This window comes from Zootoca vivipara, chromosome 1 (assembly GCF_963506605.1).
Source record: "Zootoca vivipara chromosome 1, rZooViv1.1, whole genome shotgun sequence".
Classification (NCBI taxonomy): domain Eukaryota; kingdom Metazoa; phylum Chordata; class Lepidosauria; order Squamata; family Lacertidae; genus Zootoca; species Zootoca vivipara.
The window spans coordinates 120,852,380-120,873,246 of NC_083276.1; the positions used below are offsets into that span (position 1 = coordinate 120,852,380).

The 20,867-nt window shown below is 45.2% G+C and overlaps 1 protein-coding gene across 1 annotated transcript in view; it reads right to left on the reverse strand.

The window, feature by feature from the left end:
- Positions 1-20,867, reverse strand: part of TMEFF2 (transmembrane protein with EGF like and two follistatin like domains 2) — a 232,862-nt gene that overhangs the window by 205,032 nt on the left and 6,963 nt on the right. Inside the window, exon 3 of the mRNA XM_035132318.2 lies at positions 3,546-3,675. Within this exon, the coding sequence (XP_034988209.1) occupies positions 3,546-3,675 (130 nt within the window). The remainder of the gene's footprint in view (positions 1-3,545; positions 3,676-20,867) is intronic.

The window sequence follows — 20,867 nt, forward strand, 5'->3', positions numbered from 1 at the left end:
TAAACCGCCCCTTGCCTTGCCTCCGCTAGCCTTGCCTCCGCCCCAGGCTCATTCTTGCTGCGGCGACAAGGCACCCGCCGCAGCAGGTGGCAGGACTGGGGCTAGGGGCCCGCCGAGTGTCACCTCTGGGGAGGGGTGGCACTTGGCGGCCCCCCAGCCCCGCCGCCCACTGCAGCGCCTTGTTGCCGTAGCAAGAACAAAGCAGGCGGAGGCAAGGGGCGCTCATGGGGCTGCTTCTTCTTTCACAGGGCTGCGGCTTTCTTTTTTATTTTGTTCATGTGCAGGGTTGCCACAGGAGCGGTGGCGCCAGCGTCAATGGCCGGCGCATGTGCCGTGTGTCGTGATGCACGCAGCGTGCGTCATTACGTCACAGTGCATGAGTCAGGACGCACGTGCGTCGCGTTTGCCGTGGCTTGCCCCCCCTAGTTTCGATCGCCCCCGCCTGTTTAGGGAAGATTTTAATGACTGGTGTTTTAATGTATTTTTAATCTTTTGTTGGAAGCTGCCCAGAGTGGCTGGGGACGCCCAGCCAGATGTGCGGGATATTATTATTATTATTATTACCACCAGAACCTGGTAAATTGATACTATAGGACTGGTACAAGGGACGTGACATGTGTTGCTCTGAATCAGAGCACCTACATTGTCTCAGGTTCAATCCTTGACATCTGCATGTCAGGCTGAGAGATGCTGAAACCCTGGACAGCTGCTGCGATTCAGGGCAGACCTGCGGTCTTAGCAGCCAGGGGGGGCATGTATGTGCGCTGGGGGAGTTGGACCTGCAGGGTGGCCACACCAGCCCAAGCCATCACCACCACGGCAGTCTGAGCCATTGGCAAGTGAGACAAAGCAAGGGGAGGGAGAAAGAGACTCGCTGCAGCCCCACGAGGAGGGCAAAGCTGTGGACTGTGGCACCCCATTTGTGAAGGAGGCAGCTCACCTCTCCTTGGTGGGTGGCAGGAGCAGTGCCGTTGCATCAGGGGCGTAGCGAGGCACCGCAACACCTGGGGCGGCAAATTGCTATGTAACAATGCATGTGTGATACGTAACGATGCATGCGCCGTTATGTGGCGGGGAATCACTGCCCCCCGTGCCCCCAAAGCCACGCGCCTCCAGCTACAAACTCCAGGTAGAAAGCCCGCTCGGTGCGGTGGGGGTGTGTGCCACTTGGCGCCCCCACCCTGGCGACTCCCAAGCCGAGCCTCCAGCCTCCCAGTACAAAGTCCGCTCGGTGCGGTATGCCGAGCAGACTTTGTACCGGGAGGTTGGAGGCTCGGCTTGGGAGTCGCCGGGGTGGGGGCGCCAAGTGGCACCCCCACCAGAGTGGAACCCGGGGTGGACCGCCCCCAGTGCCCCCCATTGTGACGCCCCTGCGTTGCATCACCCTTGCTCTCGGCCAGCCCAGGGGTGGGAAATATACAGGCATCCCTTCTCTGGCATTGGCTTGGCTTGCCTCCTCATGGCTCCAGTCTCGATAAGGGAGCCAGGAGGATACACCCCCTCATGCCCAAACAAAAATTTGCACCTGGGGTCATGGCTCCCCTGGGCCTCCCCATCCTATACCCCCGGGGTGGACAGCACTGAGCAAGATAGACCGGCTCCCTATGTTACCAAAGACTCTGGGCAAACGGCAATCAGTTAATATCTATGCTTGGATGCCTGGTCAATAAAAGCATTTGGTTAAGTACCCTTGTAATTAAACTTGAAAACTACATTGAAAATTACTCGGAGAGATATAGTTTAAAAGGAAATTCCAGCTGCAGTTCCATACAGGTACATGCTTCCCTGGGAGTAAGTCCCGTTGAATTCAACGGCGCTTACTTCTGAGTAGGCATGTATCGGACCGCGCTGCTCCTCTTTAAAAGGAAAGCACTTGATGCATATGAACAAAAAGCAGGCCAAGCTGCGTAGAGGCAGGGATTCGGTTCGCGAAGGCTCCTCAGTGTCACTGGCAGTTAGGAAGGGAAACGGAGAGCTTGCAAAACACAAAATTGGGATTCTGCTGGAAGGCTGAGAGTCAGAATCCCAATTTATCTACAGTCAGATCTGGTTAATCTAGATCAGTTTGCAAACCTCCATCATCATTTCGACTTTCTTTTTAAATCCTCATTTTAAATGAAGCCGTGATGCTCTTCAAATTGCAATTGTGGCTTGCAATTAAAAACAAAACAGAAACCCTGTGTGCATCTAAACAAAAGATGAGCCAGCAAACATTTTCTTTCTTTCTTTCCCACAATTGCTTGCTTTGTAGATAAGTAAGCCTCAGAAATTGGACTCTCTCTCTTTTTTTTTTAACCATATTATCGCAAACTGCAAAAGGCAAATGGGGCCTCTCGTGCAACTCTGTCCTGCTTTCTATGATGACAAACAAGATTATCTTCCCTCACACACACATTCCTCTGAGCCAAAAGGTCTAGGATAAACCCTCCTATTCATTATTTTGCCGCATATGGAAAGTAAGCATTAACTCTTGTAGCTGGCCTTTCTCGCTCTCTGCGGGGCTCTCTGAAATGCCACAAAATTGCAAGAGCCATACAAATCTAACACCATGAGACAAGATGGCTATCGCACCGTAGTGAGGGAGCTGCTGCTCGTGATGACTTCTCAATCATATCTTTCCAGCTACTTTAAGATTGTTATTTGGGCACTTAACACCATCTTGCAAATCCTTATTCCTTCTCTTATCGTCCCTTTAGGGCAAGGCTTCCCAAACTTGGGTCTCCAGCAGTTTTTGGACTACAATTCCCATCATCCCTGACCACTGGTCCTGCTGACTGGGGATGATATTGGCAGCACTGCAACTTACGTGGGTGGTTCCAGGGCAGCTTGCAAGGCTGGGGCTACTCAGATGCACCAGCAGAGCCAATCTGCCTCTGTGCCCCAGTCCCTTCCAGGTAAACTGAGGCAACACCATTCAATTGCCAAATATATATTGGATGAGAGCTAACATAGCATGAGTGGATGTCCACTCACACAATTGGGCTTCTCCCCTCCTTCCCATCATGCACCCCCCCCCGAAAATCTGCTTTGCAGCAAATTTGCAAGTGGCTAGAGGTCCATTGTTCAAGCAGATTTCCATTGCAAAAGCAGGCAGATATCACTGGGTGTTTCCCATTGGGTAGCGCTACTCTCGTTTTTCCTCATTGGTCATGTGTCAGAAGCAGGTCAGAACACCCCGTGAACTCATCTTGCAGGTCACACATTCTAGGGTCGCCATATTTTGAAGATCAAGAAAGAGGACACATTTGCCAACTTCTATTTTTAACATCGCTATGATGACTCTACGCATGAAAAAGAGGACACGTCCTGGGAAAAGGGGACATATGGCAACCCTAAAATGAAAACATAGTTCCCGGGTTCTGAAATGGTTTGCTGCAAGGCAGAAACAACAACAAAACCCCAACTGTAGTTGTCATTACATGTTGTGCCAAGCTTTCAATTACTAGAATGAATCAGGTTGCAAAGGAAAACAACTGTCCGCAATGACACACAGCCTATTAGATTTGGCTGAGGATAATATGCCATACAGAGCCTGCTAGACCTACCAGTGGCACACGATCCTTCTGACGCCACAAGGATTTCGCTTTGCTGTTTGCAGGCAGCCTGTCTCAAGTAGCACTCGTTCTGATAGGTGTCGCCGTTGGAGCCGCACACAGGCACAAAGTCACTGTTACACTGATGAGCAGAAAAAGACAGAATGAAACAAGTTTAGGGTTGTGTTGTAATACGGTAATAATAATACTAATTTATTACTTATACCCCGCTCATCTGGCTGCGTTTCCCAGCCACTCTGGGGGGATATTAACACAATAAAACACCAAACATTAAAAAAAAAACCTTCCCTAAACAGGGCTGCCTTTAGATGTCTTCTAAAAGTCAGATAGTTGTTTACTTCCTTGGCATCTGATAGGAGGGTGTTCCACAGGGCGGGCGCCACTACCGAGAAGGCCCTCTGCCTGGTTCCCTGTAACCTCACATCTCACAGTGAGGGAACCGCCAGAAGGCCCTCAGAACTAGACCTCAGTGTCTGGGCTGAACAATGGGGGTGGAGACGCTCCTTCAGGTATATTGGGCCGAGGCCGTTTAAGACTTTAAAGGTAAGCACCAACACTTTGAATTCTGCTCGGAAACGTACTGGGAGCCAACGTAGGTCTTTCAGGACCAGTGTAATATGGTCTCGGTAGCCACGCCCAGTCACCAGTCTAGCTGCCGCATTCTGGATTAGTTGTAGTTTCCGGGTCACCTTCAAAGGTAGCCCCACGTAGAGCGCATTGCAGTAGTCCAAGCGGGAAATAACTAGAGCCTTTACCACTCTGACGAGACAGTCTGCAGGCAGGTAGGGTCTCAGCCTGCGTACCAGATGGAGCTGATAAACAGCTGCCCTGGGCACAGAATTAACCTGCGCCTCCATGGATAGCTATGAGTCCAAAATGACTCCTAGGCTGCACACCTGGTCCTTCAGGGGCACAGTTACCCCATTCAGGACCAGGGAGTTCTCCTCAGCAGCTCACCATGTTAATTTTAACTGTGTATCTTGTCCCTCTAAAAAGCCCCAAAGTGATTTCTAGGGTTGCCATACATCCAGGGAAACTCAGACAAGTCCTCGTTTGTATTCTTATTTTGTATTTTTCTGTTTGTGAACTATCCTGGGATCTTCGGATGAATAATGAATAAATCATCATCATCATCATCATCATCATCATCATCATCATCATCATCAGGTTTTATTAAAACAGGCCCAATACAAACCAGAAAAGAGAATAAAGACTATCACAATGGTTCCTTATTGTCTGTTTGACCGATTCCAAACTGGGGAGAGAGACTGAAGAATGGCTAGACTGGATCTGCTCCACATGCTGCCACTGGAAAATTACCAAAATACACAGCATAGAACAGACTTTAAAAACTCTTCTCTGGGGCTTATATCTCAGTTTAATTAAACTTGACTTAGAACTGTGGTTTAAGATCCTGGTTTACAAATTGGCATTAATATATAGTTCTCCACTGTGGCTGTAATGACTAACCGTGTTTTAATTAAACCAGGTTGTAAGTACCAAGGAAGAGGGAGGAATGACCACGCAATCCCATCTCTTATTTCCAGCTGCTGAACTATAATTTGGCAAGCTGGGAACGCAGCACCCAAACAAGGCCATTGAGTAGAACTGAGTGGAAAGAGGGCAAATAAAGGACTCGGAAACGCAAATTTCCAGGCTGTAAACTGGCAGCACTATTGAAAAAGGGTGATGTGACCCTAAATTAGGGGGGAGCAAACCTGCAAATTTTGGTTTCTCTCGGCTTCTTATTTTTCCAATCTTTAATTCAGCTCTCCAGATTTCCACATCAGTTTGTGTTTTTTTTAAAATCCTCGTGGAAATTCACCTGCCCTGTAGTGCAAATTACTCCCACTAAACACTTTATTGTATGCAATTTTGCACAACAGACACATTATTATTATTATTATTATTATTATTATTATTATTATTATTATTATTATTATTTGCAGAGCAGTTTCCCCAAATATAATTTATTTTTCTATGTTATTTCCACTTATATACTCTAGCATATGCATGGCAAAATTCAGAGAAGTGCAAATTTGAAAGGGCGGCTGTGCTTAAGCTCACATATGGTTTTAGAAAGTAGGAACTGGGTAGGTTCATCTTAAAATGTGAACTTCTTCCCCCACCCCAACCCCAAACATACTGTAGGGAAGGATATAGAAATGGCAAGTGATTGCAACAATTGTACAATTGGGGACTTCCTAAAAATATTTTACTAGGGTTGTCATATAGTGGTACCTTGGGTTAAGAACTTAATTCGTTCCGAAGGTCCATTCTTAACCTGTAACTGTTGGTACCACTTTAACTAATGGGGCCTCCCGCTGGCGCTCAATTTCTGTTCTCATCCTGAGGTAAAGTTCTTAACCCGAGGTACTATTTCTGGGTTAGCAGAGTCTGTAACCTGAAGCGTCTGTAACCCGAGGTACCACTGTATTTCAAACAGTGGAAATCCGGCCAAAAAACTTATTGAGCATTTTGGGTGTATTCAAAGCTGTTGAGCTTTTTTAAAGCAAAATCGTGAAAAAAATGCCAGTTTTGAGCTATTTTTATGGGACATAGGATTTTCCCGGACATTTGACCCATTTCTGCGAGGACACTACTGCCAACTGCAGCATTCTGGAAAATTCTGGAAGTCTGGCAACCCTAATTTCCCCCGGCTGTTCCTTATATGCAGCATTGTAACTCAGTGCAGCTGACTTGACCCTCTTTCTTAGCTTCCACACAGAGCCAGACGTATTAAGTCCATCGTTATTCATAGCATAGCAAAACCACGTGGCTCTTAACAGAACACCTGGAGTCAATGATTAATCCACATTCTACCAGCCCACCTGAAATTCCAGCTAAGACACAGTTCTGCTGTAATCTATCAGTCTTCTCTTCCTCTGTCAGAAGAAAAGGACAGCTTCGCGCGCCCCCCCTTCCACCCCTTGTTCACTTTAATAAAAATAATTTCATTTTGTAATGAAAATTAAGCAACCTACAGGGTGCAGTTATCACAAGATAATCACACTCTGCGGCATAAGAGATACTTGGCTGTGCCCCGTACCTGATAATTATGCCAGGGATGTGATTATCCCATGATTGCTGTACTCCTGATATGCCTCATTGTTTAATTAGAACAAATGTAACGATCAAGATTATTATTTACAAATGATCACCTCTGCTTAAAGACCAGTAAAAAAAAAAACCAAGAAAGAAGTCACACTGCCAATTAGCTCTTCTGTCTCAAAATGTCTCACAATATGCTAATGCACACACAAGAGGAAATGGAGATCTATAAAGATGACAAACTTCAAAACATGCCTCAGCAATGGACAGTTGTTTCCTGTTGATTAACATGTCGGGTGAGATACAAAGGTTTATCTTGATCGGAAGTTCGGCACAGACATGAGGCCAGGGAAATGATGATTCCTTGGCCAAACTGAAATGTCACTTTGCCCAAGAGAGGAAGCATCTTCCCCTTGCCAAAATGTTAACCAGACTCACCAGCGCTTCTTTGACTTTCACAATCACGCCTCCAATATTCTTTTCTCCAAACAGACCCAGCCCTTCCATGGAGACCGAAGGCTGTTTCTGCTAAGCCAGTAGGGTTGCCAGACTCAATAGAGGACAGGACTTCTGTGCCTTTAATTGCCCTGCTCTCTATTGAGTCTGGAAACCTTAAAGAGAAACCAGCAGACCCTTTGTTTAATTTCCAAGCAAAGCGTCTGCTGGTTTCTCTTTAAGGTTTCCAGACTCAAAAGAGAGCAGGGCAATTAAAGGCACAGAAGTCCTGTCCTCTTTTGAGTCTGGCAACCCTATAAGCCAGTGGTTTTCAGGGAGACTATGTTGATGTTTCTGCTTAAACACCCCTGATCTAAGGTGATGGCCTCCAGCTGTTGTTGGATTCCAATTTCCATCAGCCCCAACCAGGATCCAGGATTATGGGAGTTGTTGGTGGCCACGGGTTTGCGTTAGAATGCTTTAGAATGACCTTTGCAACCTAGTGGGATGTAGTGGTTTGAACCAGAACTGGGAAGACCCAAGTTCAAATCCCTATGTAGATATGAGGCTTGCAGGGTGACTTTGGGCCAAACTCTCAGCTTAAACTACTTTACAGAGTTGTTGTGAGGATAAAATTAGTAGCGGGGGAGAACACAGTGTGGTACCTATTTATCTACTCGCTAGGTTGGCAGGAGCTGGGACAGAGCAACAGGAGCTCACCCCGTCATGAGGATTTGAACCACCATCCTTCTGATCGGGAAGCCCAAGAGGCTCAGTGGTTTAGACCACCTGCGTCCCACTGGGACAATCTCTCAGCTTAACCTACTTTACAGAGTTGTCGTGAGGATAAAACTGGGAGCAGGGGAGAACACATTGCGTAGCCTAGAGTTGCCTCTAGGAAATGAGGGATCTATAAATGTAACAAACCAATATGCTTTATTGCCAACCACTGAAACAGTGCAAAGGATTCTGGGGTATGTTATAGACTGAGAATGCTCAGTTCATGTGCGGCCATAGTTGGGCATCACTACTGCTTTGTGTGAAATGCCTGGGAAGTGGTACACAAGAGCTCTTTCTGGGAAGGTTGGTAGCTCTTACCAAGTTTTCCCACTAAGGAGCCCCTGACCAGCTTCCAAGAGACCCTCCCCTCCTCCAGGGCTCCAAACACACTTTGAATAGTCATCTTCCATCCATCCACCCGGAAGATTTAAGGGGCCTGTTGGTTTTTCAAATTGCCTGCATGATGAATGCATTGCAAAGCTGAAGTATATCTGAAAGCAGAGGTGCCAGACTTCATCCAGAGCCTGACCGGGGGGGGGGGGGAGAGAGAGAGAGAGAGAGAGAGAGAGAGAGAGAGAGAGAGAGAGAGAGAGAGAGAGAGATTCTAACAGAGCTGGAGGGCAAATTGGCAGAATCTGCCTATGCAATAAATGCAGCCTGTAGGGATTTGATGCCTTCAAAAGCAAAGGATCAAAATCTCAACTGTCTCCTGCATATAAGGAGAAAGCAGAACAGACTATCAAGAACATGCAACTGTGCATATGCAGAAGGCCGCAGGCCGACTGTTGCCTGCCACATGCAACCAAATGGAAGTTCTGCAAGAACGTCTAATAAGGCAGGTTGATACCCCAAACACTCTTGTTTGAAATGCAAAGCGGCACAGGGCTTGCAGGGTGTCATGAGTGCACCCCTCAAAGTAGGGCAGTATCAGCTGTGTCGGCCGGCTGGGCTCCCCACTGCACACCCAGGAACTGCAGTCCAGAACCTCTGGACAATGCCATTCCCATGGGAATTGTGGGAAATAAAAATGGTGGTGGTGGCTGTCAAGGTGACGTCTGCCACCATGAAAGTGACCACCATGGTGAAAAGGCATTTGCCCCCTTTTTCATCTCCCCCTTCCCTCGGAAAACCAAGCTGAAAGCAAGCTTTCTGCTTAGCACTAAAAATGGTGCATGCAGGGGGAATCGTAAATAAATAAATATTCAGCTTGCACTGGCCTTGTAGATTAGAGCTAAATTATACATCACAATCAGTTCTTTCTCAGTTTTTGGAAAACCATATTCAGCCAGGAGGAAGAATGTTAATATGTTGGCGTTTCTTTTATGGGCAACATTCAAGCCCCAAAGAAACACCAACATATTAACATTCTTCCCCCTGGCTGAACATAGTTTTCCAAAAACCGAGAAAGGGAGACATTAGTGCCACTTGGATCTTGTATTTCAGACACCAAAGTGTCATGGGACAGAACTTGATCAGATCTCTAACATTTTGTAGCCTTGGGGAATATCACCCTTCCGTTTGAGGACTAAAAGTTTATGCTGAGCTTTGGCAGGTCAATGTTGTGATGCAGCTAGCATGACTTTTTTAAAAAGTCATTACATTTCAAGAAAGTGAGGCAATCCTGTCTGTGTTTCATTCTCCATTCAGACACACATTTTTTTTTCCCACATTCCTGAATGTGAAATGTTTGTGGCTCTAAAAGGCCTAATAATATGTTGTTACACAAACACACACATATTAGTTCTTTTAAATCTGGTTACATCATTGTAACCAGGAATGCATGTGGGCACAGACGGTTTGGATTCACATAGATTACAAACTTTATTGGCCCATCAATAGTGACAGGTAAGCTCTCCCACACCGCAGCCTAAATTGAATTGGCTTGGAAACGAGCTGTGCTCTTTTACTCCAAAATCGGAAATAGCTTGGCTTGTTTTCTCAGTCACTAACTCCAGTTCCCCTCACCTTGGAAGCTAGTAGGCTTTCTGTGGGCATCTGGTTAGCCACTGTGAAAAGAAAATGCTGGGCTATTAGGTTCCTTAAATAAGTTCTCCACCCCAACCCTCTCGCTAACCTCCTGCCAATACCCTCCCTGCCAACGCCAATACTCCAACCCTCCAAGCTCATTTCCCCATTAATAAAACTTCTCTGATGACATGGCAAGACCAGCAGAGGGGCTGCCTTTCACAATCACCCTTGGATAAGGTGCAACTCCCAAGAGTTGCTGGGGCCATTATTCCTGCACTCAGCCCACCAGAAAGGGAAAGGAGCCAGAGATCCAATTTCCTTCCATCCCTCTTCTCATATTGCAACAGGGGCACCACTGCTGTGGCCCCTCTCACCCATTAAGTGAGAGTTATAGAAATGCAGAAAGGATGTGTGCAGATCCTCCAAGCGTCCCTATTTTTCAGGGACAGTTCTGGATTTGCAGATTTGCAGTCTGATTTGAGTCCGGAATGTCCCACTTTTCCTTAGGATGTCCCTATTTTTCATCAGAGAAGGGTATGGCGTTATGCGATCCCCAAGCCAAGGAGATAAGTAACTATACAACCTTTAGAAGACATCTGAAGGCAGCCCTGTACAGGGAAGGTTTTTTTAAAAAAATGTTTCATTATGTTTTTAAAATATGTTGGAAGCTGCCCAGAGTGGCTGGGGCAACCCAGTCAGATGGGCGGGATATAAATAATAATATTTTATTATTTTTTATTTTTAAAAAAACTTTATTGAGATTTTAATTAAAACATATCAAATCATAACAAAATAAATGAAAACAAATAAACTCAAAATATAAAAATTCAGACAGGTATCATAATTCCAAATTTACATCTGAATAGTAATTGATATCTAATACATAATTTGACTAAACCTTCCTGTCTAGTCTTTTCCTCTATGACATCCAAATAAAAAGCATACACTTAATATTTCTCCTAAACATATCTAACAGATAATTTTTCCTCTTTTTCCATGTACTTCCTCTTGCCTTGATCATGGTCTCTTTGATTGATTACTGCTTCCCTCACCCAATGTTTCACCTGTGTTTCCTTTTGTTTTATAATCTTTACCTACAGTACTGGTCTCTCGAAATTAATCCAGGATTTTAATGTGGGACATTGTTGCTTCAGATAATTTCCCCCAATTTTGTTCAAAATTTTGTTTACTGCCGCCTCTAATCGAATTGGTTAATTTTGCTAAATCTACATATCCAAATAAGACAAGATATACCAAAAATTGATGAGTGGCAGGAAAAATTATTTGGGAAAAAAATTATTTTTGTGGAATGGGACACCCCTATTTCCATCAGAGAAACATTGGAGGGTATTTGGATGATGGGTTTGAAGCTAACTAGGAAGGGGACTGGGGAATGAGTTGGGAAAACAGAATTATTCTCTAGCTTGGCATTCAAGCAGCAATATTTTTATTTCTGGAGGGGCTGCTCACCGTGCTCGATGAATTTTGCAAGGAACTGGAGGCTGAGCTCTCCAAGCTTTATGGTATCTACCCCATTGTACAGTGCAACATTTGTATGCTCCAAGCCGCCGTGCAGAAGAAACTTCACACGTGAATCTGTCTCATGACAGCTCCCATTCTTCTTTGCAGTCACATGCATCACATATGACATAGACTCACTCGGAGAGCCCAGGGCTTCTCGGGTCATCATAGAGCACAAGGTTCATATACTCCAGTGATACTTAATATGGGAATATCACATGTGCCAGAACTACACAGCTTCCGCAGTTCCTTTTAGTCATTGTGTATCGCAAATGAGCAAGCAAGCCAATGGCCACTGACTCAAGAGGCAATATTTCACTTAAACCATGATACAAGAGACTCAAGCATCGCTACTGAAGGCCAAGGCAGATGCATACAGTTTGGATGTAAAGTAGGGGGTCAGTGGGGGTGGTTTTTTTGGGGGGGGTAACTAAATGAATTGTGTAAAACTTGCTCCTCACTCCTGCCACACTTCCCCATACTCCTCTGTTTACTTATTTGTGATCTCATCCTGGCTCAGAAACCAAAGACAAGTCAGCTGGAGGGTGAGGAGGAAGGGAAGCCTTCGAACAGAGGAATGCAGATAGAGAAGAGGGGAAAGGGGGAGGCTTTTGATGCTACCTGGGAGTGCTTCATTTCAGGATGCATGTAGACCCAACTGACATAGAAAAGTCATTGTTGACATTTGTTAAAGATTGGAAACCTCCCATAGACTTTTTGTGTGAAAAAGAAATAAAGATATTTGGATTGGAGATAATGTTTGTTTATAGAAAGTGGCTTTGTTGGGTGTTATATTGGATTGGATGAAGTGTGTGTGTACGTGTGTACGTGTGTACGCGCGCACACACATATATATAGACAGATGAAGAATCAGAGGTTCTTTACTTACTGAAAATTATTTTTCTACTTTTCTATTTTAACCTCTTTTTCTACTCTTTTTTTTTATCCTTTTACTTTCTCTACAGTCGTACCTTGGAAGTTGAACAGCTTAGTTCCCGAACGTTTTAGCTCCTGAATGTTACAAACCCAGAAGTGAGTGTTCCAGTTTGAGAACTATTTTTGGAAGCCGAACATCCGACGGGGCTTCCACAGCGTCCGATTGGCTGCAGGAGCTTCCTGCAGCCAATTAGAAAGCGCGCTTTGGTTTTCGAACGCTTTGAAAGTCGAATGGACTTCAGGAACTGATTCCGTTAGACTTCCAAGGTATGACTGTATTTCTTTCTGTCCCCGCCCCCGCCCCCGCCCCCCGTTTTGTGTTTTTATTGTATTAAGTCTTTGTTCGGTTTTTTTTAAAAAAAGTTTTTCTTTTAAAGTTTTGTATTTCTCTCTATAAACCTCAATAAAATTTATTTTTAAAAGTAGACCATCCCACCCAAGTATAGTCAAACTAGTGAGCATCTGATTAGCAAACCACTATAGCAGAGATGGAAGATGCTTTCTGCCTGAGGACCACATTATCATCTGAGCACCACATGTCAGTGATGGGCAGAGTCAGAGGCAAAAGTGTCCAGAGCAGGCATCCCCAAACTGCGGCCCTCCAGATGTTTTGGCCTACAACTCCCATGATCCCTAGCTATCAGGACCAGTGTTCAGGGAAGATGGGAATTGTAGTCCAAAACATCTGGAGGGCCGAAGTTTGGGGATGCCTGGTCCAGAGCAACAAGTACACATTTTTCCTTTCTATAGTAGACTAATTTGTACACGCCTGCATGCTGTCTCTGTCCTCCATCATGGCAAGGAAAACATTATCAAGGAAAGACTGTGGAGAAGGCTACAAAAAAAAGCCCAGCGAGGGGTGTGGCCTAAGAAGAGGAGGTGTGGCAAGGGAGGGGCATGGCCTGGAGAGAGTTCTGGTGGCCAAACAGAGAGACCTGGAGCACTGCATTTGGTCCTTAGGTCTGTTCTATGATTTGGCCATCATAAAAACAATCCCCACCACTGGAATTCTGTTGTTTATTTTAAATATATATATTATTTCTTTCCTGTTTTCAAAGGAGAACTCAAAGCAGCTCACAGCCATCAAGTATCAGACAAAATAGAAATGCAAACCGCAAAACACATTACGCCACCATTGCAATAAAATGGCAATTAACCCAGGAAACGGAGTCTAGCAAACAGCAAAAACCAAACTCCATAAAGCCAAAAACAACATGAGGAGAGACAGAAAGAACATTAACATAATTACTCTGCTGAAGAGCTTCTTAAATAAGCTGGTTTTAAGCAAGCACCAATTGCATTGGGGATCAGGAGATCTCAGTGGATCCAACTTGCAAGTTGCTGTGGGCCCATTGAGAGAGACTGTGAGCAATGATGAGTGGTCAAAGAGAGAAAAGGGAGAAGACTGGGAAGAGGATGTATTGGAAGTTGAAGTGGTAACAAGGCTTAGTGAGCAGGAAGAGGCTGTTGCAGAAAGAAGTCCAAAATCAGAAGCAGAAGAGGAGGGAGGCCAAGAGGCAGCTATGAGTCAGGTTTTTGAAGAAGCAAGGGTGTCTCCTCCTGCTACTGTGACCAGCTCCCCTCCTACCAGTCCACTAGGACCAAGAGAGGGTTGAAGTGGGAGGAGCAAAGGTAGGCATGCCAACATAGTCCCAGATTGCTTGGGAAAGACCCAGGAGAGGAAGAGACTTAGGCAGCAGTGGGAAGAAGAGGACCTTGGGCTCATGCAACTGCCTCATAGGGGCAAGGCCTACTGAAGAGTTGCTGTGCTCATTAGGCCTGACACCCCTGAGCAGATTTTGTTTCTTCTAATAAAGTGTTAACTTGACTGACAACCTGTAAGCTAACAAAATGTATAGAACCCGCTCTAACCTGCGATGGAAATATAAAGAAATAGAAGGAACTATGTATCATATGTGGTGGAATTGCAAAAGGATAAAGGAATTTTGGGAAATGATCTACAATGAGCTAAAGAAAAATGTTTAAATTAACCTTTCGAAACCAGAAGCCTTTCTCCTGGGGATTATAGGTGTAGAGATACCGAAAGATTTAAGGAGATTATTTATGTATGCAACCACGGCTGCAAGAATGCTGTTAGCCCAATGTTGGAAAGGAGAGAACACACAGACAAAAGTGGAATGGCAGACAAAATTATCTGAGTACATTGAGATGGTAAGATTGACAGTTAGGAATCAAGATCAAAAATTTAACTGAGAATGGGATAAATACAGACAATATTTAAAAGATAAATATGTAAAATATGTAAAAACATGTAAAATCTTTGGCAGGCTTTGAATGACTCCTGCAATGTGAAGTATTGGAAAATTTCAAAATAGATGCTGTTTAATATGCAGTTGATATAGAAATGTAGAGAACCCAGGTTGGGGAGGAGGGGAGTTTCAATATGGGGAAAACTTTACCTTATTCCCAACTTTTTTTAAAAAAAACGTCTTTTATTTACACTACTGATGGAGAGTTACAACTGTGATTCATTGTAGAATCAATAAAGATTGAATAATTTTTTAAAAACTTCACTGACTCCATGTGATATATTGCTTGCTTACTCCTGACAGTTGTTGATTGAAGCAGAGAAAGAACTTAGCACACACACCCTTTTCTGTGTCCACACTCAAAATAATCCTTTCCCTGCTCTGCGTGAGTCTGTGTGCATGCATTTTAAAGCAGAGTTGTTGTTTTTTATAGACTACAACTCCCAGCAGCATCTGTAGGGCCAAAGGTTTTCCATCCTTCCTTTAAAAGCTGCCAGGGTTCTGCAACCCTGAGTTTAGCTATAACAATCTCCCCCTCAACAGCTGCCTTGTAAGTTACGAAGCAATCGTGCTTTATTTTCCTCCCCTTTTAGAACCAATAACCAACCTACAGATGGTACGGAGGTCTAAAAGGAAGGGAAGACTCCTAAGAGTGAATGCCCTAATGAGCACATCAGACTGTTCTCTAGCAGAAGACAGAATTAGCATCTGTTCTTGTGGAAGCAGACACATAATGGGTGCTCTGCAGAGAAATACAGTTCCCTTACCGTACGGACTCAGTGGGTGCCTGGTGGTCTAATCTGCCTGCAGAATTATCAAGCAGCAAAAAATGAGTTTCTTGGGACGAAGGCCCTGCCTGGAAGGGATCAGAACTCATTCGAGCGATGCCAAGCAACCTGATCTGCATTTGCCTTTTGAGTACATAGGATCTACTTATTTATGTAACCTGCTACTTCTGTTGGTAGAGGCCCTATTTTGTATACAATGATCAGGAAAGAAAGTACTTGAAGTAGCAGAAGTGGCAATGGAGTGTGTCACAGGCAATGCGTTGAGACTACTCTAGAGTAACGACTCTCCAGACCTTTGCCTTTTCATGCTTTTATTAAGTGCAGGCTATTTACAGTGCTAGAGCTATACAGGATACATCCGCTTAGTCTGACCCAGAACCCTGGAATGGCGCGCTCCGTGTCTTCTTCCAACATAAGAGTCTGGGCACCCCATATCTCCTCCCGCGTTTCCTCCTGCGTAATTCCGGAACCGGAGGGAAAAAGGGTCTCCTTTCCGTGTTTTCCTTCTCCCCCTCTTCCCCCTCTCGCTCTTCCTCTCCCACGTGCAGCAGGGGCTCTCCTATGCTGCTAGAGCCCTGTCTCCTCCTTCCTCACTGGACTCTTCCCCCTCCCCGCTGGCACTACTGCTCATAGCTGCCAAGTTATCCCTTTTTTTCAGGGATTTTCCATTATGCTGAATAGGCTTCCTCGCGAGAAAAGGGAAAACTTGGCAGCTATGCTACTGCTGGTGGAGGAGCTGCTCCTCGGGATGGGGGGGGGCTCTCTGTACCCTTTCCCCCTCACAGAGCTTCAAATGTTGCCTGTCCTTTCACACTACAGTGGTACCTCTGGATACGAACGGGATCCGTTCCAGAGCCCCGTACGCACCCAGAGCAGTACTTACCCTGAAGCGCAGAATCTGCGCATGCTCCCTGCACGATTCGGCACTTCTGCGCATGCACGTCTGCACATGCATGAATCGCCGAGCCCTGAAGTAACCCATTCCGTTACTTCTGGGTTCGGCGAGTATGTACCCAGTGTTGTACGCAACCTGAAGCATACATAACTAGAGGTATGATTGTATAGTCAAAGTCTCCATTCTATATGCAAGTAATGCTTCTGCAAAGCTACTCAGAAGTTAGCTTCTGCCTGAGTTCAAAGAGACCTGCTCCGAGATATGTACAATTGCACTCTCTGTCCTTGGGGGACTCCACTCCATGATGCTGTACCTTGAAATTTTCCATAGGGGAACAGTTAGGGCCAGAGGCGCCAGCTTGCGAGGGTGATGTGGGAGACTGAGGTTTGTGCATGGTGTCCTGATGTCCTGACATCGTGAGCAAGCATAGTGCCTCCCTAAGCTGGGCAGAAGCTTCCCGAGCTTTGGGAAGGAGGTGTCAGGGCATCCCTAGGTAGCAGGACCAGTGGTCAGGGCTGATGAGAACTGTAGTCCAAAAATCAGCTGGAGATTCAAGTTTGGGAAACACTGATTTAAAGGCAAACCTACCACATTTGCACTTTCCAAAATGGAAATCCATTCTTTGAGGTTTGCACTTCTCCAGATTTTACACTGCAGTTCTCTAGCCAAGTAATGTTTACCAATAATAATAATAATAATAATAATAAAGCCACATATGGTAGAATAAAGTGTGCATTAATTTCAATTTTGCAAAGCAATTTCCTCATATATGGTGCACATCTCAAAAAATGAGAAAGTACAATCCCAAAAATGCACTGTATGTGGGGCAATTGCTTTGCAAAAATGTATATATTAAGAGAAATTCACACTAAAATGATGTATTTTCATAAGAAGTTGGGGGAAAAAATACTGTAAACTGACATGGAAATGTGAAGAACTGAATTTATGACTGAAAACGTGAGAAACTGAAATTGACAGATTCTCCCATCCCTAACTTATACAGTACTGGTTATCTCCAACATTATCAGGGTGAGGTCTTTCATTTTCATTTTGTGGTAGCAAAACCAGCATATGTTTCTGTAGCACCTAAAGATGACACATGTGATCATCGTCACCAACATCTTGAACTCTCATAATAAGCTCTCATGAACCACTTCGTCATCTGAGCAGGGGGGGGGGGGATGCCCTGAACTGCTCCCAGCAGCGGCGTGATCTGCAAAAACCAGCCATTGAAGCTTTTTGCAGCCCAGAGATAAACATTGCTGCTTGCTAATGTAGGCAGCATAGCTACTGCCAAAGGTCCAGGAATGAGGGGTGACTGTATACTTGAGTAACTCTAAATACTGTATACTTAGTAGCTCTAAAATGAGCATTGTTTATGTTGGCAGATGAAACAATGTGATGCAATCTAGGATATTGAGAAGCTGGAACATTTGCAGAGGAGGGCAACCAAGATGATCAAGGGTCTGGAAACAAAGCCTGATGAGGAACGGTTGAAGGAGCTGGGTATGTTCAAGCCTGGAAAAGAGGAGACTGAGAAGAGCTATGAGGGGCATCTTCAAATATCTCAAGGGCTGTCACATGGAAGATGGGGCGAGCTTGTTTTCTCCTGCTCGGGTGGGCAGGACCCAGCCCAATAGCTTCAAGTTACAAGAAAGGAGATTCCCACTAAACATCAGGAAGAACTTTTTGATGGTAAGAGTGGAATGGTCTCCCTCGGTAGGTTGTGGACTCTCCTTCCTTGGAGGTTTTTAAACAGAGGCTGGGTGGCCACCTGTCATTAATGTTTTAGTTGAGAATCCTGCATTGCAGGGGGTTGGACTAGATGACCCTTGGGATCACTAATAATAATAATAATAATAATAATAATAATAATAATAAGAATAAGAACAACAATAATAATTTATTTTAAATTTGGCTGGGTTTCCCCAGCCACTCTGGGCGGCTTCCAACAGAAAAATGAAATAAAATAATCTATTAAACATTAAAAGCCTCCCTGAACAGGGCTGCCTTCAGATGTCTTCTAAAAATCTGGTAGCTGTTTTTCTCTTTGACATCTGATGGGAGGGCGTTCCACAGGGCAGGCGCCACCACCGAGAAAGCCCTCTACCTGGTTCCTTGCAACTTGGCTTCTTGCAACGAGGGAACCGCCAGAAGGCCCTCGGTACTGGACCTCAGTGTCCGGGCAGAACGATGGGGGTGGAGACGCTCCTTCAGGTATACTGGACCGAGGCCATTTAGGGCTTTAAAGGTCAGCACCAACACTTTGAACTGTGCTCAGAAACGTGCTGGGAGCCAATGTACATATTTCAAGACCGGTGTTATGTGGTCTCGGTGGCCGCTCCCAGTCACCAGTCTAGCTACCGCACTCTGGATTAGTTGTAGTTTCTGCGTCACCTTCAAAGGTAGCCCCACGTAGAGCGCATTGCAGTAATCCAAGTGAGAGATAACTAGAGCATGCACCACTCTGGCGAGACAGTCTGCAGGCAGGTAGGGTCTCAGCCTGCGTACCAGATGGAGCTGATAAACAACTGCCCTGTAGGGCAGTCTACAATTCTATGATTCTCCTCCCCATCACATCATGGCAAGAGAGAACAGGTCAGCATGGGACAGGGTGGGGGGTGTCGGTGAGTGTGCATGGCTGCTATTGCCTCTCAGCCCTTGTACCTCTCTGCCTAGCTGTCGAACATTATTTCCAGCTTTACACGGAACTGCCTTTCTCTCCCATGACTGCCTCTCCTCTTTAATCTTTGTTTAAACTGCCTCTCTTTACAGCCAGCCCCACCACCCTTAACTCTGTTAATTTACTCTGTAATGCTGATCTAATAAGTACTACATAATATCATCGCACAGAACGCTACTATTAATACCTGCGCAAGCAGTCTGTGACTGGTGCTGCATTTGCAATTTCGAGCGCGTGCATCAGCCGCTGCTGATAGTTTGGCAGCGCCAGATTCATCCATTGACCTCAGCAGACATCCAGCACAATGGGCCTATAACCTCCTTTCTCCTTGGTGGGTAATTTGGCAGCCAGGGAAATTATGTTGCTACAGCAGAAAGTTAACGTCTAGGGAAGGAATTGTGGCACCAGTTCAAGCAGAAGCCGAAACAGTAGGAAACCAAGGAACGATGTTGCCGTGCCTTCTATGAGCTTCTCAAAAACTTGGAGCTGGGAAATACGGTCCCTTGGGCGCCTGCACCAATCAGAAGCTGCGCCCTGGTTTTCAAACATTTCACAAGTCAAACGGACTTCCGGAATGGCTTAAGTTTGGCGCTTTTGTTTTTGCTATTTATTTTGCATTTTTGTTTTAGAGGCTTTTTCGGTTGATTTGTTTTTGGGACTATGTGGAACCCACTTCAGCTACTGATTGATTGATTGATTGATTGTGTGACTGCGGAAATGGATAAAAGCCACCCCCCATCCAAACAATTAAAAAATAATATTTTTAATTTTTATCATCTACAATACTATCTTATTTATTATGGTATAGTATAGTACAGTACAGTGGTACCTTGGTTTACAAACACAATTGGTTCCGGAAGTCCGTACTTAACCTGAAGCGAACTTTCCCATTGAAAGTGATGGAAAGTGGATTAATCCGTTCCAGACAGGTCCGCGGAGTACTTAAACTGAAAATACACAAACCGAGGTGTACTTAAACCGAGGTATGACTGTACAGTGATTATTGCTTTCATTTTATGGATCAATGGTCTCATTAGATAGTAAAGTTCATGTTAAATTGCTGTTTTAGGGGTTGTTTTTAAAAGTCTGCAATGGATTAATCCACGTTGCATTACTTTCTATGGGAAAGCGTGCCTTGGTTTTGGAACGCTTTGGTTTTGGAACGGACTTCCGGAGCGGATTAAGTTTGAGAACCAAGGTCCCACTGTGGTGAGCCACAGCTCACAGCCCTTTGTGACAGACTTCCAGGGACCAAATAGGCTCCCTGGGTTCATTGCCTGCTTGACACTTTTGGAAGAAGACAGAGAAGTGCCAAAACATCTGGCTGGCCAGAATTCAATGACTGCTGCTGGTCACAAGTTGTGCAGGCCGGAATTGACCCATGGAGTCGTACCACCAACAAGCCTTGGTCAACTCCCATCAGATACAGCCGGCACATCTGGAGAGCAGCAGGATGGCAAAGCTTGTGCCAGATGGAATGCCCTCTGGAAGGCCAGCATCAGTCCCACCAATTAATATTACACTAATGGAGCCACATAATGCAGCTCTGAAGACAACTGGTCCAGTATCATAGGTCTTCAAATCCTTCGCCAACGGCTACTATTAGCACTTGATGAATGAACAACAATGGACACAGGAGGGTCGCACCACAGATTCATAGAATCATTATATTATTGTGTCCAGATCTTACCCAGGACATGTTGGAGTGGCTTTTTCTTAATGCCTTGTTGAAGACTGGCTTGTATTAGGGCCAGCCTGAGTCATGGCCATCATTTATAGTGTCACTGGCTTGTCCAATATGAGCAGCAGGTGCACAATGAGCAAGTCCAGGGTAAGAGGAACAGAACGTACTCCCATCATTGTCCGGAAGGCAAATCCCAGCCATTCCATTTTCATCTAATTTCTCTGTGTGCTTTAACATGATTTCCAGACTCAGTCTCTGAGCTTATTGAATAGCCTGGGGGCAAAGCGCTGTAGAAAGTATCT